Source organism: Physeter macrocephalus, chromosome 16, assembly GCF_002837175.3.
Source record: "Physeter macrocephalus isolate SW-GA chromosome 16, ASM283717v5, whole genome shotgun sequence".
NCBI lineage: Eukaryota > Metazoa > Chordata > Mammalia > Artiodactyla > Physeteridae > Physeter > Physeter macrocephalus.
In genome coordinates, this window is record NC_041229.1 from 72,385,537 (window position 1) to 72,399,123 (window position 13,587).

The 13,587-nt window shown below is 38.8% G+C and overlaps 1 protein-coding gene across 6 annotated transcripts in view; it reads right to left on the bottom strand.

Annotated features, from left to right (window-relative positions):
• HPS5 (HPS5 biogenesis of lysosomal organelles complex 2 subunit 2) overlaps positions 1 to 13,587 on the bottom strand; it is a 44,971-nt gene that overhangs the window by 17,093 nt on the left and 14,291 nt on the right. For 5 of the 6 annotated variants that reach the window (XM_028501561.2, XM_007104906.4, XM_007104904.4 and 2 more), the window contains exons 9-16: positions 9,810 to 9,898; positions 8,372 to 8,550; positions 7,772 to 7,930; positions 6,998 to 7,184; positions 6,194 to 6,317; positions 5,018 to 5,167; positions 3,494 to 3,571; positions 2,610 to 3,190 (exon numbers count right to left, since the gene is read on the bottom strand). In XM_028501561.2, the coding sequence (XP_028357362.1) occupies positions 2,610 to 3,190; positions 3,494 to 3,571; positions 5,018 to 5,167; positions 6,194 to 6,317; positions 6,998 to 7,184; positions 7,772 to 7,930; positions 8,372 to 8,550; positions 9,810 to 9,898 (1,547 nt within the window). The remainder of the gene's footprint in view (positions 1 to 2,609; positions 3,191 to 3,493; positions 3,572 to 5,017; positions 5,168 to 6,193; positions 6,318 to 6,997; positions 7,185 to 7,771; positions 7,931 to 8,371; positions 8,551 to 9,809; positions 9,899 to 13,587) is intronic. The other variant, XM_007104908.4, reaches the window with a different exon arrangement.

Sequence of the window (13,587 nt, forward strand, 5' to 3'; positions counted from 1 at the left end):
AAGTGAGAGAGTGGCATGGACATATATACACTACCAAACGTAAAATAGATAGCTAGTGGGAAGCAGCCGCATAGCACAGGGAGATCAGCTCGGTGCTTTGTGACCACCTAGAGGGGTGGGATAGGGAGGCTGGGAGAGAGGGAGATGCAAGAGAGAAGAGATATGGGAACATATGTATATGTATAACTGATTCACTTTGTTATAAGGCAGAAACTAACACACCATTGTAAAGCAATTACACTCCAATAAAGATGTTAAAAAAAAATCAAATTGGGAGGCAAAGCATATTGGAAGTTTTAAACAAGGTAAAGGAACAGATAACCAATACGTGACTATTACCACTGAAAATGTCCCCTTTACATAAGTAATATATGTATTACATATACAAGCTATTATATATAAGCTATTATATATGCAAGCTAATATATATATATAAGCTATATTTCTACCATCAATGCCAAATTCTTCAGTTTTTTTCTAGAACTGGTATCCCTAATCCATCTTTTGGAACAAAATTAGTTAATTAAATTTAATTAAATTAACTTAAAAATATTTGACCTATTTTTTAAAAACATCAGTTATAGCAAATCTTCCTCCAAAGGAAGATCTGACTTTGGGGAATAGCCAAGTCATTTAAAGCCAACTGTGTAAATAAAGTGAGTGAAGATCTAGTTAAAACTACTTGTAGTTAAAATATATATATGTTTACATATATATGAATCTAAAGTAAAAGGAATAAGTTTTTTCAAGAAGTTTCCAACTAGCTCTGAAGATAAAACCCAAAGAACAGTTCCAAAGCTGTTTTCATGATTACAACATCATTAGAAGAGTGGAACCTGTTCAATAGACCATTTCTAAAGAGCCAAACCTTCAATTTCCAATATATTTGTTTAAAAAATGTATCAATTTTTCCCAGTTTCATTATTTCCAATTTGATTGGGTCAGACAGTAAGTATTTAAAGGGATTCAGAGGAGAAGGCCATCATTTAGAGCATATGAAGTGAGGGAAAGCTTTATGATTGGGTGGGCACTAAGCCAAACTTATCCCCTTAAATTCAATTTGGAAGCAGCTGCATCATCTCAAACACCCACCACACTTGCTCCAGCCAGCTCCGGCAATAAGTTAACCACTCAGGTTGATGAAGTGGTTATTTTTTTTGCTATTTTCCTGTAACCAAGGTTGGGTACAATCACATAATAGAGACAGATACAGCAAATTTCCAGTAAGTAATATCAAACATTTGAACTTATTTGAAAAGAAATAACTTTCCTAACTTCAACATAAAAGACAGTCTACCTCAATTCAGAAAAAGAAGCTGAAATCATTTTTTATGCTTTTAACTGCTAAATGTGAATTGAGGCTGAACTGTAACCATAGATCCTTGTTTCTAGAAACCTTAATGATCTTTAAGTCAGATAATATAAAAATGTATCTCTACTTGTGACTACTCACTCTTGGTAATGAATGAAAAGTTTGCTTAAAGTCTACATCAATTATTAGAAACATGACATCTGTTATTCAGAGTTTTGAGTTAAGAAAATCCACCTGTTCAAAAACATGGGACTATGTAGTAGAAGGGCAGGCATGGCCTCTAGGGTATGAAAGCTGGTTTCTACATGAGGATGACCAACAGCGTGACCTTCAATCAAGTGCGAAGTAGAGGCTGCTGACTGCCCACCAAAAATCTCTGAGGCAGACATGCAAGCTCCTGACCCATGTCCATCCTCTTCCTTCTAGACACCTGGAGAGGTTATTTCCCAGACTCCTTTGCAGATAGGTGGGGCCATGAGATAGAATTCTCACCAACAGAAGAGATGTAAGCCACTACCAGGCCACACCTCCCTGTAAAAGCCTGTCTGCCTCTTCCACATGCTTCCCCCTGGACATATCAACCCAGTCTTAATCATCAGCCCTAAGGGAGGATAGAGACCAAAAAAATGGAAGGAACTTGGAACCCTGAGTTATCACATGCAAGAGAGCTGCCCACTGACCTGGAACATCTGTCCTGGGCTGATATATGAGCAAGAAATAAACTACCATGTCTGAGTTATTATATTGTATCTCAGTTATTATGAGATATTACAGCAGTTTAGCCTACTCAACTATTATAATCTCTCTGTGCCTCAGTTTCCTTACCTATTAAACAGAATAACACCATCTACTCCAAAGTGTTGTAAGGATGAAATGAAAGAATGCTGGCAAAGTGTTTAGCATATTATCTGGCACTTGGTGAGTACTCAATAAATGGTATATATTATCTCTATATTAGTAAGTTACATAAGGTATTTTCTGGTTTTCATATATCTGCATTTATAAAATTTTACTTAAACCCAAGAGAGAAATAAAACTAACTTCTTGTAATAGATGCAAGAACTATTACAAATTAAACTGAGTTGTAAATCGACTATACTTCAATTAAAAAAAAGTGAGCAATCTCAACAGAAAAAAAAAAACAACAAAAGACTAAATTGAGTGGATAACTGAATGGATGGTTGACCAGAACAGAGGTGATTTTCTACTTAAATCTTCTTCTTTAAACTCAAAAATGCCAAGATGCCACTGTCCTCTATATAAACTTCTATCTTTGGTAAGGCAATCTGATTATTACCTTTCAGTCCTTCAATAAAAGTATCCCAAACACAAGGACTGTTAGTATAACTCAGCTTGATGCTCTCCTTTGCTCTTTTCAAGTCCAGAAGAAAAAAGTACTTCTTTAGGAACTGACAAGCCAGAATTTCAGGAGAGCACTGTTGCAAAGTGTGGTCTACATGTCTACTTGCACTTTTGATCTCAGAATTCAATACATTCAGTTCCAAACACAATGTTGTCACTTCAGCCAGGTCCTTCTGAAGACTGTCTGCTATACTGCATGGAGAACATACTTGAAAAATGTCATCATCCAGGGACTCCCTCAGACTATTTACAGATTCACATGCTGCTTGATCAACAGTTTCTTCATTGCCTAAAGAGTCCCTTTTTTCTTTTTCATCTTCTTCGTCTAATATTCCCTTTTTTGACTCATCAAGCAATAGCATACCCTGGTTTGATTCCATGGATGAGTTGTCAGTATCTGAAATGCCTGAAAAGTCCTTCATGGCAAATGTTTTTTCTAACTGTGAAAGCCACTCCTGTAAAACCATTCTCAGAGACTGTGGTTCAAACAATACCAGTGGGTCCTGTAGCTTGGTCCTATAAAAGACAGACAAGTATGAAATTTATGTTTTACGCGGTTTTTCAAAAACAAACTGTTTCATGCTAAATAAGCCTAACAGACATATTACTTCTCCAGAATAAATGTTACTTTTCAACTCTTTAAATAACAATTATCTCAGTAGCAAGACAGCAACACAGAGAACATTACCTTTGTATTAATTCATGAATTTCAATTCCAAATGAAACTGCCTCTGCCCCACACTGTCTCAGGACCACTACTAATGATCTCAAAAAGTCATTCCCACTCACTATAAAACATTCTCACCCATAAATACTCACATTGCTTCTGCTGTTGCCATTTTGAGCTCTTGAAACTTGTCCTCTTCTGGAGGTTGACTAGTTACTTCTTCTTTTCCCCTAGAGAAGTGTGAGAAGAGTTAAAGGGGATTAGAACCTCCTTGGGCAAATATTTCTAAGTGCTCACTCAGTGGCAGATGTTGTACTTAATGATACATGAAACAAACAGATGAGGATAAAACATGGTCCATGGCTTCAAGAGGAGTAAGCTCAAGTCAGAGTAAGCCCTAGTCAGAAAGAAAGGCAAAAGAAAACAACTGTAATATAAAAAAGAATAGAGGGCTTCCCTGGTGGCGCAGTGGTTGAGAATCGGCCTGCCGATGCAGGGGACACGGGTTCGTGCCCCGGTCCGGGAAGATCCCACATGCCGCGGAGCAGCTAGGCCCGTGAGCCATGGCCGCTGAGCCTGCGCGTCTGGAGCCTGTGCTCCGCAACGGAAGAGGCCACAACAGTGAGAGGCCTGCGTACCGCAAAAAAAAAAAAAAAAAGAAAAAAAAAGAATAGAATGAATGATAAAGAGCAGCACAAGCACTGTGATCTGAAAGCACATAAAAAGGAATAATTATTCTGACTAGGCAATCAAGAGAAGCTTTCCTGAGGACGTGTATTTGCGTTAGGAAAAGTGGGGGGAAAATACTGCAGGTGGGAGAAACAGCATGAAGAAAAGTAGTGAGGTGTACACACCCACTTCTCTGACAGGACTGAAATTAAGAGTGCTTAGAAAGATGTGGTTGGAAATGAAGCTGGAAAGGTGGGCTAACGTCAGACTGACGGCTGCCTTAAATGCCACAGCACTATCTACACTTTTTTCCTGATATACATATGGATTCATAACTAAGTTATTCTAAGGGTAACACACCTTTTTTCTCATCTGAATGTCCAGTCAGTATACACTGGCCCTGTGGGTCTATCTCAGTTCCTGGGTGAGTGCTGAGCTTGCCTGCCTCCAATGCCCAGATCCCCTGAATTATGAGAAAAGGAAGAGACCAGATGGACAAGATACTTCACACTGTGCCAGACCAAGGGCTCTGCTACAACTCCACTACAGAAGGACTATGCCACCAGCATATCTTAGGAAGGCACGTGACGACATTAATGCCAATGTTCTCATCTTACAGGCCAGAGGGCATTAGTCACCAACATCACATGCTAGTCAGAAGCAGAACCAGAACAAGGCCTATATCCTGGGTTATCCTACTCTTACTCTAATACTCCTTCTCTAACATCGCAGAAGTCTGAAGAGATCTGGAGGTGAAGGAAGTTGTTCAGGGGAAAGATGGAAGAAGAGGTGCTAAATTAAAATTCTGTCTCAACAGACTTGTTATGGGTTGATGTAATTTTCCAACACTTACTCTGTGGTATTCACAGTTTTTATAACCTATGCAAGTAATCTACAATGAACAGAGTCATACATGTGTCTTCTTCAAGAGGACATGGTTTATGGCTCTCTTCAAACCGACAACTGTGTCCTCTAGAATTTACACAGATTTCTCTGCAACGGCTTACTCGGTGTTTTCCTCCTTTGGGCAAGTGACTGGACCCACATCCTCTTCACATGACTGCTCAGCACCCCTGGGTTCTGGTCTCACTTTCAGATCAGGGCTCGTATGAAGGGTGCCAATCTTCTCAGTAGTTTTACGCACAAAGCTAGAAACGCTGGAAGTCAAATACCAATAAACCAATATGAAAAGAATCTCATTACTGTCAAGAATGAAAATTTCAGTATCTGAGTTCTCTATGTTCCTGTCAGTCCCTGAAGGCAACTTGGACTTAGCAAGTCTTTCTTTACTTGCTATAAAGAAAGACTCTTTATAGCAACTTCCTTAATCAATTACATATTTCACATAAGGCCCATGTAAAATTTATAATAAGGATTTACTTCATTTACTAAACTACTCTGATTCAATCCTAAAGAAAAGGTCTTTAATTGCAGCTGTGCCTGCAATGTTTCTGTCTACTTAGGCAAAGAAGGCCATGTGAAAACCTGCCCCATCCTAGCCAAAGAATTTCTTCAGGAAACTCAGCTGCTGATTTGTCACAATATATCCTTTGAAAAAGCAAAATGTGTATCCAGTAAAACTCCCATTAGCAGTGAAGGAGCTGCAGAAGTCTTCTTTTTAAAACTCAAATGTCTTTTTTTTTTACAGAAATCATTAGTTTATTCATAATACAGGGACTCAATGACACATTGTATAATTATTAAGTTATAATTATGAAGACTTTATCCTATTATGGTAAAACGTTTAAGTATAAAAACTTGGACATAAATTCATGTAAGTCAATTCTGGGCCCATGGAGTAGCTAGAAAGACTTCTGAAGAGTCTTCAATTCTGAGCCCAAACTGAGAAATGATTAAGTTAAGAAATGACTAATGATATATAGAAATTGTTCCTATCAGGGATGAGGAAAAAACATTTTTAAACTTTTGCTCAGCCTGAGGGGGAAAAAAAGCACATTTGTAACAACTCAAATATCCAGGTACTCAAACAAAGAGGGAAGATAAATTCCCCAAGATTGAAATGAGAAGTAAATGGCTTCGTATAACAGGCTATATGAGGAATAATCTAGAGACTTTCTTTTTCCTCATTTAAAATGTCTTTCCATTCTCAGTGCAAAAGTGCCTAACATGACAACTGAAGTAAAACCATAAGTGGGATTAAATGACAAGACTAATGAGTTTACCTTTCCTTGACAGCCTGAAGAGACACAAGAGGAGATGGAGAACGAAATGACAGTGGAATGCCGAAGGGGAGAAAAGTTTCATTCTTATCTGTCTCAAACATCACTGAAGCATGTGAAACATTGTCTGATGAATGGAATTGGGGAGAAAAAATAAAATCTAATCACATGAAGAGTTTTTTAATCTTTAAAGAAATTCTGAAATGAATAAAGCAAAGGAAATGAAGGATTCAATACCAAAATCACAACTGACCCAAATACAGATAAGTGGAACACAGGTTTACAAGATGCACGGGATGGTCCACATATAAAACACTTGGACAGGTACCTTCATTTTTCCTACTAACGCTGAATCCCCATAAGTCAGAAAGGAAGCTTAGAGTCTCTATTAATCTCTTCTCAACTGTTCGGTCACAGGAATACTTGAACATCGAAAAGTGAAGGCAATGACCCCCAAAATTGTAGTAATTTTTCATTCCAAATGGAAAATAATTTGGTTAGGATAAAATCGTTCCACTCTTTTGGTTAATGACCTCCTTTCTTAACCTTTCCAGCACTCTGATGCATGATAATAATTAGGTACTTTACCAATGTTAGCCTAAACAGGAGGGGAAAAAAAACCCAACTAAACATAAATCCATTCTTCTAATGGTGAACAGATCAATAGGTCTGGATGGAAAGTCTAACAACTTAATAAAAATTATTAACACCTTGTAGAAAACTCTATGCATGAGATAATCTTGGCAAACAGAAGCCACAGAAAATAACTGCTTCACATCAGCAACCAATAAAAGACACATTCCTCACCTTCATTTCCGTGTGAGCCACAACAATGATCTGGTTGGTCCTCTTCTTGATGTGAGGTGAATTCTTTAAGTCTCTCATCTTCTGAGAGGGTTTGGCTGTGAAGGGAACAAGAGTCTTCATCTGACTGACTGCCTCTTCTACTATTAATGATACGATAAATACCAGAGTCCAAGATGCTGAAACTTTCCTAAAAAGAAAAAGAATAAAAGGAAAGTTAAAACTTTTATAACACGATATAGATTTTTAAGAGAAAAATCAACACTAAAAGAAACAAGTGATTAACAACAATTATGGCTTATTAGAACAAAATGGTGAGCAAGGTCTAGGCTCCTGGCAGCCAGGTCCCTCTCACTTGCTCATGGCATCATGCTACCATATTTCTCTAGTGGGTCTCCATGAAGTCTGGCTGTGAGAATGTGAGAATGAGGATTAAATGAGACAATCCTGAGCTGCACTGAGACTCAAGCTGGTATGAAGCATCTGAAGTCACATATTAGGGGTAACTTAACTTGTTCTGGAGGCTATATGAGGTATATTTTCAAACAGAATATAATAAACAATGACAAAACAAAATGCAGCTCTAAGACACACCTAAATGAAGGCTTCATAAGGTTGTCCAACACCTGAAAGAAAGCCCCCTCTTCACCACCCCCCCAAACAATATACAACATGGAAAGGAAGGTAAGTTTTGGAACCCTAGAGGTAAATGAGTACAACCTAATGCAGAACAATCTTACTGTAGAGCAAAACCCTTTTAAAAGTGAGAATACCTACATGTGATGAAATGGAGCTTCTTCTACTGCTACAAGCTGAATCCAAAGGTTCAAATTTTAAGATCAATTCTTCCAGTTGGGAAATCAGATCACCATAGGTTGTTAAGTCCAGCTGAGATTTCAAATGTTCCAATTTATCTATAGTCAAAGTTTTTCTTCCCTAATAAAAGGATAAGTAGAACCAATAGGAGAGCTTTCTGTTTGTAACTAAATCTATATTCAAATGGCCAATACATTGAAAGAGGTCTAACATAGAACATAAAACCTCAAAGGTGCTTTAAAAGGGCTTTAAAAGCTAGTAAAAGACTTAATAAGAATTCTCTTAGGAATTAAGAATTTAGAGTTACTGTACATATAATAATTTCACTTAAAACAAGGCTTGAAATTCAAATAAATTTGTGGGTAAATTTGATTTTTTTAAATGGAAAGTATACAGTTTTTCTCACCCCCATCCCCACTCTAGATTTATCTGTCATGCTTCCTTTGGGGATTTACTGCTGCTTAATCTGCAGGCTAATAAAGACAAGCAACTGTGTAGCACAACCCTGCAAGCTAGAATGGTTTTAACAACCCAGATGAACATGTAAGCTTTCTGACTCACTCTGCTGGAAATGACAGAATTTTGGAAAAGACAGCAAGTTTGAGCAGCCAGGTTCCACAGGCCTCTCCTTAGCAGGCGTTCGACACAACGTTCCACAGATAACAGGGAAAGATGGGAGACCTTCCCATTTAGGTGCAAACAGAACAGCTCATTCTTATAGACAGCCACATCCTGAATATCTGCAAAAACCACAGGGGTGATCACACAGGACATTAACCAAGTACTCCTTTTCCATTTTTGCGATGGCTGAAATTATTCTAATAAATTAATTTTCTATACAGGGTTTGGCTTGATTGAATTTCACCTCTATTTTTATACTTGCATTTCAATGAAGAAATCATATCTTAGACACTATTCTTTTAAAAAACATCAAGAATAAAAGATACAGAGAAAGAAACATCTCTCTGATCTAAAATCCTGTTTTTAAAAATGCTATTTTTTGTGAAAAGAAATTGGGACTTTAAAAGAGGGCACACTTCGGGGCTTCCCTGGTGGCGCAGTGGTTGAGAATCCTCCTGCCGATGCAGGGGACATGGGTTCATGCCCTGGTCCGGGAAGATCCCACATGCTGCAGAGCGGCTGGGCCCGTGAGCCATGGCCGCTGAGCCTGTGCGTCCAGAACCTGTGTTCCACAACGGGAGAGGCCACAACACTGAGAGGCCCACGTACCACAAAAAAAAAAAGAGGGCACTTCGGAGGCCAGACTATCACATTTCTGAGTTACAAATCTGATACCAGTAACAGGTTTCAGTGCAGTGTGTAAATCAACAAACTGTTCGTGAAAAAACACCTGTCTTGGCAGAACACCATGAAATGACCTAAAAAACTAGTTTTCACGGGACACCCTTAGGAAACTTAATTCACGAGAAATCATTGTTGGTCAGATCAGTAAGTAATGGTTCCTTCATCTTTTTTATGTTTTTACAAAGTAGAAAATGACTCAAAAGTCAAGATACACTCTCTGAGCAGTCATGCTAAAAATGCTAGATTTATTTCCTCCATTTCTGGTTTAAACCAGAAGAATACAGAGATTGACTTTCTCTGCCTCAGCCACATAAAATGGCTATTGTTCCCACAAGGACTTTTCAACCCTAAATTATTAAGACACGAAACAGGAGTTAAAGCAAGACTTCTAACAGGGATAAAGATTCAGGGTAAGTAGAGGGAAAAATTAACCCACTCAATCCTTAGCAGTCGTTGCTAATATTTAAGAATAAATGAAAATTGTATTTAAAATAACTAAATAACTATACATAGATTCACAAATGTATACTTCGTAAGTACCTTATAATGGAATATATCTATGATGTTAATCTTTAAAAGAAATGTCACCTCATTCTATTTTCTACTTCTTACGCTGCAAGAGAATCCTCCTACAATAATTAAATCTTTCACAAGCATGCAATTAAAAATTACATAGGAAGAAAAACACAATTACCCTTGACTTCACTCCAAAGAAGAACTTGAACATTCTGAGGAAGGAAAATATAAATTCCTCTTTCTGTCCAAGTCAGCACACAGTGCTCACTGCAAGAGAAAATGGAAGAGGTCAAGAGAATTCTAGTTTGCTCGGAATCAGAAGTTTATAATTCCCTGATTTCAGACCCTCACTTTAGCTATTAAAGCAAAATCAGCCTGTACAAAGAAAACACAACAGTTGATCCAGCCAATCACATCCTACCACCTCTTTTCTGTCTGTAACAACAGGCCAGTAAAAGATAGCATAATATGACACCAAAGTGGGAAAAATTCAGATACACGAAATATCTTCTAGAAAATTAAAAGGCTGGTATCTTACCTGACGTTTGTTAAAGTATCTAAACTTCCCATATCTGGTATGACATCTAAAACAAAGACTAAACATCACATCTAACCACCAATCACTGCTCTAGTGAGCCACTTTTAGGGAGGGTAATATATATATATTTTTTAACGTGTTTATTTATTTATTTGTTTTTGGCTTCATTGGGTCTTTGTTGCTGCGCGCGGGCTTTCTCTAGTTGAGGCGAGCGGGGGCTACTCTTCGTTGTGGTGTGTGGGCTTCTCGTTGCAGTGGCTTCTCTTGTTGCAGAGCAAGGGCTCTAGGCCCACGGGCTTCAGTAGTTGTGGCTCACGAGCTCTAGAGTGCAAGCTCAGTAGTTGTGGCACACGGGCTTAGCTGCCCCGCGGCATGTGGGATCTTCCCAGACCAGGGCTCGAACCGTGTCCCCTGCGTTGGCAGGCGGACTTTTAATCACTGCGCCAACAGGGAAGTCCCAGGGAGGGTAATATTTTGATGTCCTTAGTTGTATGTGGACAATAAAGGTTGAAAACTACCAGTCAACTATGGGAGTTTATTTTTTTCATTAAAGGCTATACCTATATTATCTAACCTTGTAGCATCTCATCAAGATAGGAGTGTTATCCCTATTTTATAAAAAAGAAAAACTGAAGCCCAGAGAGATAAATAACATGTTGAAGGCCATTCAGCATGAATACAGAAGAGTCAGAATTTATACCAAGGACTGTCTGGCTCCAAAACCTGGACTTTTTTCTCCATACCTCACAGAAGCTACTTCTACCCTCATTTATCCTCACTGACCCACCCACTGTTATCTGGAATCCTGATCATTCCACTTAACTACATTCTTGGAAAGTCACAGATCTCCTAAATGCCAAACCCAATAACCTACTTTCTCATTTTCCTTCTTGATCCCCAAGCAGAGGCCAACTCTGCAGACTGTTCCTTCCTTCCTGAATCTCGCCTTCCTAGACTCTGGACACTACTTCTTGGTCCACCTTCCTTTCCAGTCCTCTGGTACTCTCCATCTCTGCTCATCTCCTTCTATACTCCTTTGCTCATATATCTCATTTACTCTCTCGAGGCTGCTGTTATTTTTTTACACACCACTGGTAATCCCCAGTCAGAGCATTCCGTATATATAACAGTCTCATTCTAGCCACCACTTAAGCATCAGCAACAGTTCTACTAAAAAAAAAAAACAAAAAAAAAAACCAGTTCTACTGCCCTTTGAAATCCTCCCCAACAGCCCACAGCACTCTCCCTCCTGCACGCAACCTATTTCTCGTCAACCCCGCTCAAACGGCACTTAATCACATATTGCACTGTCACAACTCTTACTTTTTCTTGTTGTTAAACATTTTCTAGAAATAAACTACATCTCTCCAGCAAACTATAATCTTGAGAACAGGGACTTTTTTTTCAGTTTATGCCTCCAAGAGTACTAAAAAAGGTACCATGTGGCAATGAAACTAAGGGCGATATTTAACAGGAATTCAGTCCTCACACAATATTAAACATTTTGCCGATATAAGATCAGATCACTGTCCCTATGGGAAAGTAATCTTTGTCACAAAGAAGGAAGAAATGGTCAGAGTCCTAGTCCAAAACAAGTAAAATTGGAAGGCTGCCTTTAGGAGCCAGAGGGGAAAAAAAACCCAGAGGCCAGAAGATCCCTGAATAAAGAGATACAGGATAAGGATTTTGACACTGAACTTGACATTCAGCTTGGAAAGATTCCTTAAGAATAGGTGGGGGGTGGGGGGGACTAACATCAGAGCTGAGGCTTGGTAATTTACACACCCCTCATCCCCTTCCCCTTCATTGATAATAAAAAGACAGGGACATGAGCCTAACAACATTGTTTAAAAAGTTAAGGAAGAGAAAGTAACACCAGTGTACCCCAAAGAAGATGAAGCATACAAATTTGCTTCCCCGTAGAATTTGTGGGTGTAACAGTGAAGGTTACCATAACACAAGTGTACACATGGGAAAAAAAGTAAAGAAAAGCCCTCTTACTCATGTTTTTTCAAAAAAATCTTTGTGAAACTCTTTAATTTAGCCATTATTTGAGAACCTTCTATGTGCCTAGCACTGTGCCCATAGCAAAGGAGTTGACAATCTGGTACTGGGATGGATATTCATAGTACAGTGAAACAGGGTGGTGACAGAGAAATGAACAAGATGTGACAACAGTGCAAGGGAATAAGTGTCTAACGTGAGTCACTGGAGGAGTCAGTAAAAGCTTCAAAGTGGCATTAATTATTGCTTAAGCTGAGGAGTAGGCAGAGCCAGATCATGCAGGGCTTTGTCTGCTATGGCAGGAACTTGTATGGGAGCTTTAAATAGTTTAACTCAAAGGAAAAACACTACCAGGAGAACCAAGCAGACTGGCCTTGCCATTAGAAAACATACTCCTGGGTAGGGGACTTCCCCACACCCCACATATCACACCACAGCTAACAAATGTTAAGTGTCTATGATGTGCCAGGCATTATGCCAAACACTGAGAATAACACAGTGAACAAAACAGACATGATGCCCTCAAGGGCCTTACTGTCTAGGAGTAAGAGAGGCATAAATACTGTTTGAATATGTAATTATAAACTGTGGTAAGTGCTGTAAAGAAAGAGTTTTTAATATGCTTTATCTAACTATGGGCAAATAAATAGCTGTCTTTCTCCAGGAACTTTTAGGATGAATTACAGACTTGTGAAAGAGTTATACTGTTTACAATTTATTTTCAAATATTGCATTATAGGTAGTGTGACATACACATACGTTAGTTAGGGGCAGTTAGTTAACATTTCAAGTGTTTTTTAAAATTACATTCAAAGCATGGTTAGTCAGCCTTTGAAAGAACTCGATCAGGAGCCAAACTCCAGAGTACCCTATACCAGCTCTAAATAACATTCTTTGAATCTGCATTAGGGATCTTATTAATTAGCCTAAGAGATATTAGAAATAATATTCTGCTGCTGAAACAAGAAGAGTTCAAGACACACAGATTGACTGGAAATCATACATTGGCATGCCCATGCTTGTAGAACAAGCTGTAAGAACTGGCAAGCCCAGCAGTTGATAGCTTTAAGTGGCACTCTGTGCTGCCACTTAATAGTGGACTTTTTTGTACCTAATCCAACTAGAAGGCTAGCTGAACTCGGATGTTAGAATATGGCTGGCTGGATCCACCTTGAGCAGATCTTTCATGCAAAGTACCTGAAGAATAGAGAGCTGAAATTTCACCAAGCTTATAAGAACAAGTTCTACAACTACTTTTGTGCCTGCCTGCTAAGAAACATACATATGCTGAGACTTCAGTCTGAGACTTGCTTTCATTGGAATATCCCACTAGGGAGAGGAGGCTATGAAAGAATATGTAGGGCTTCCCTGGTGGCGCAGTGGTTGAGAGTCCGCCTGCCGATGCAGGGGACAC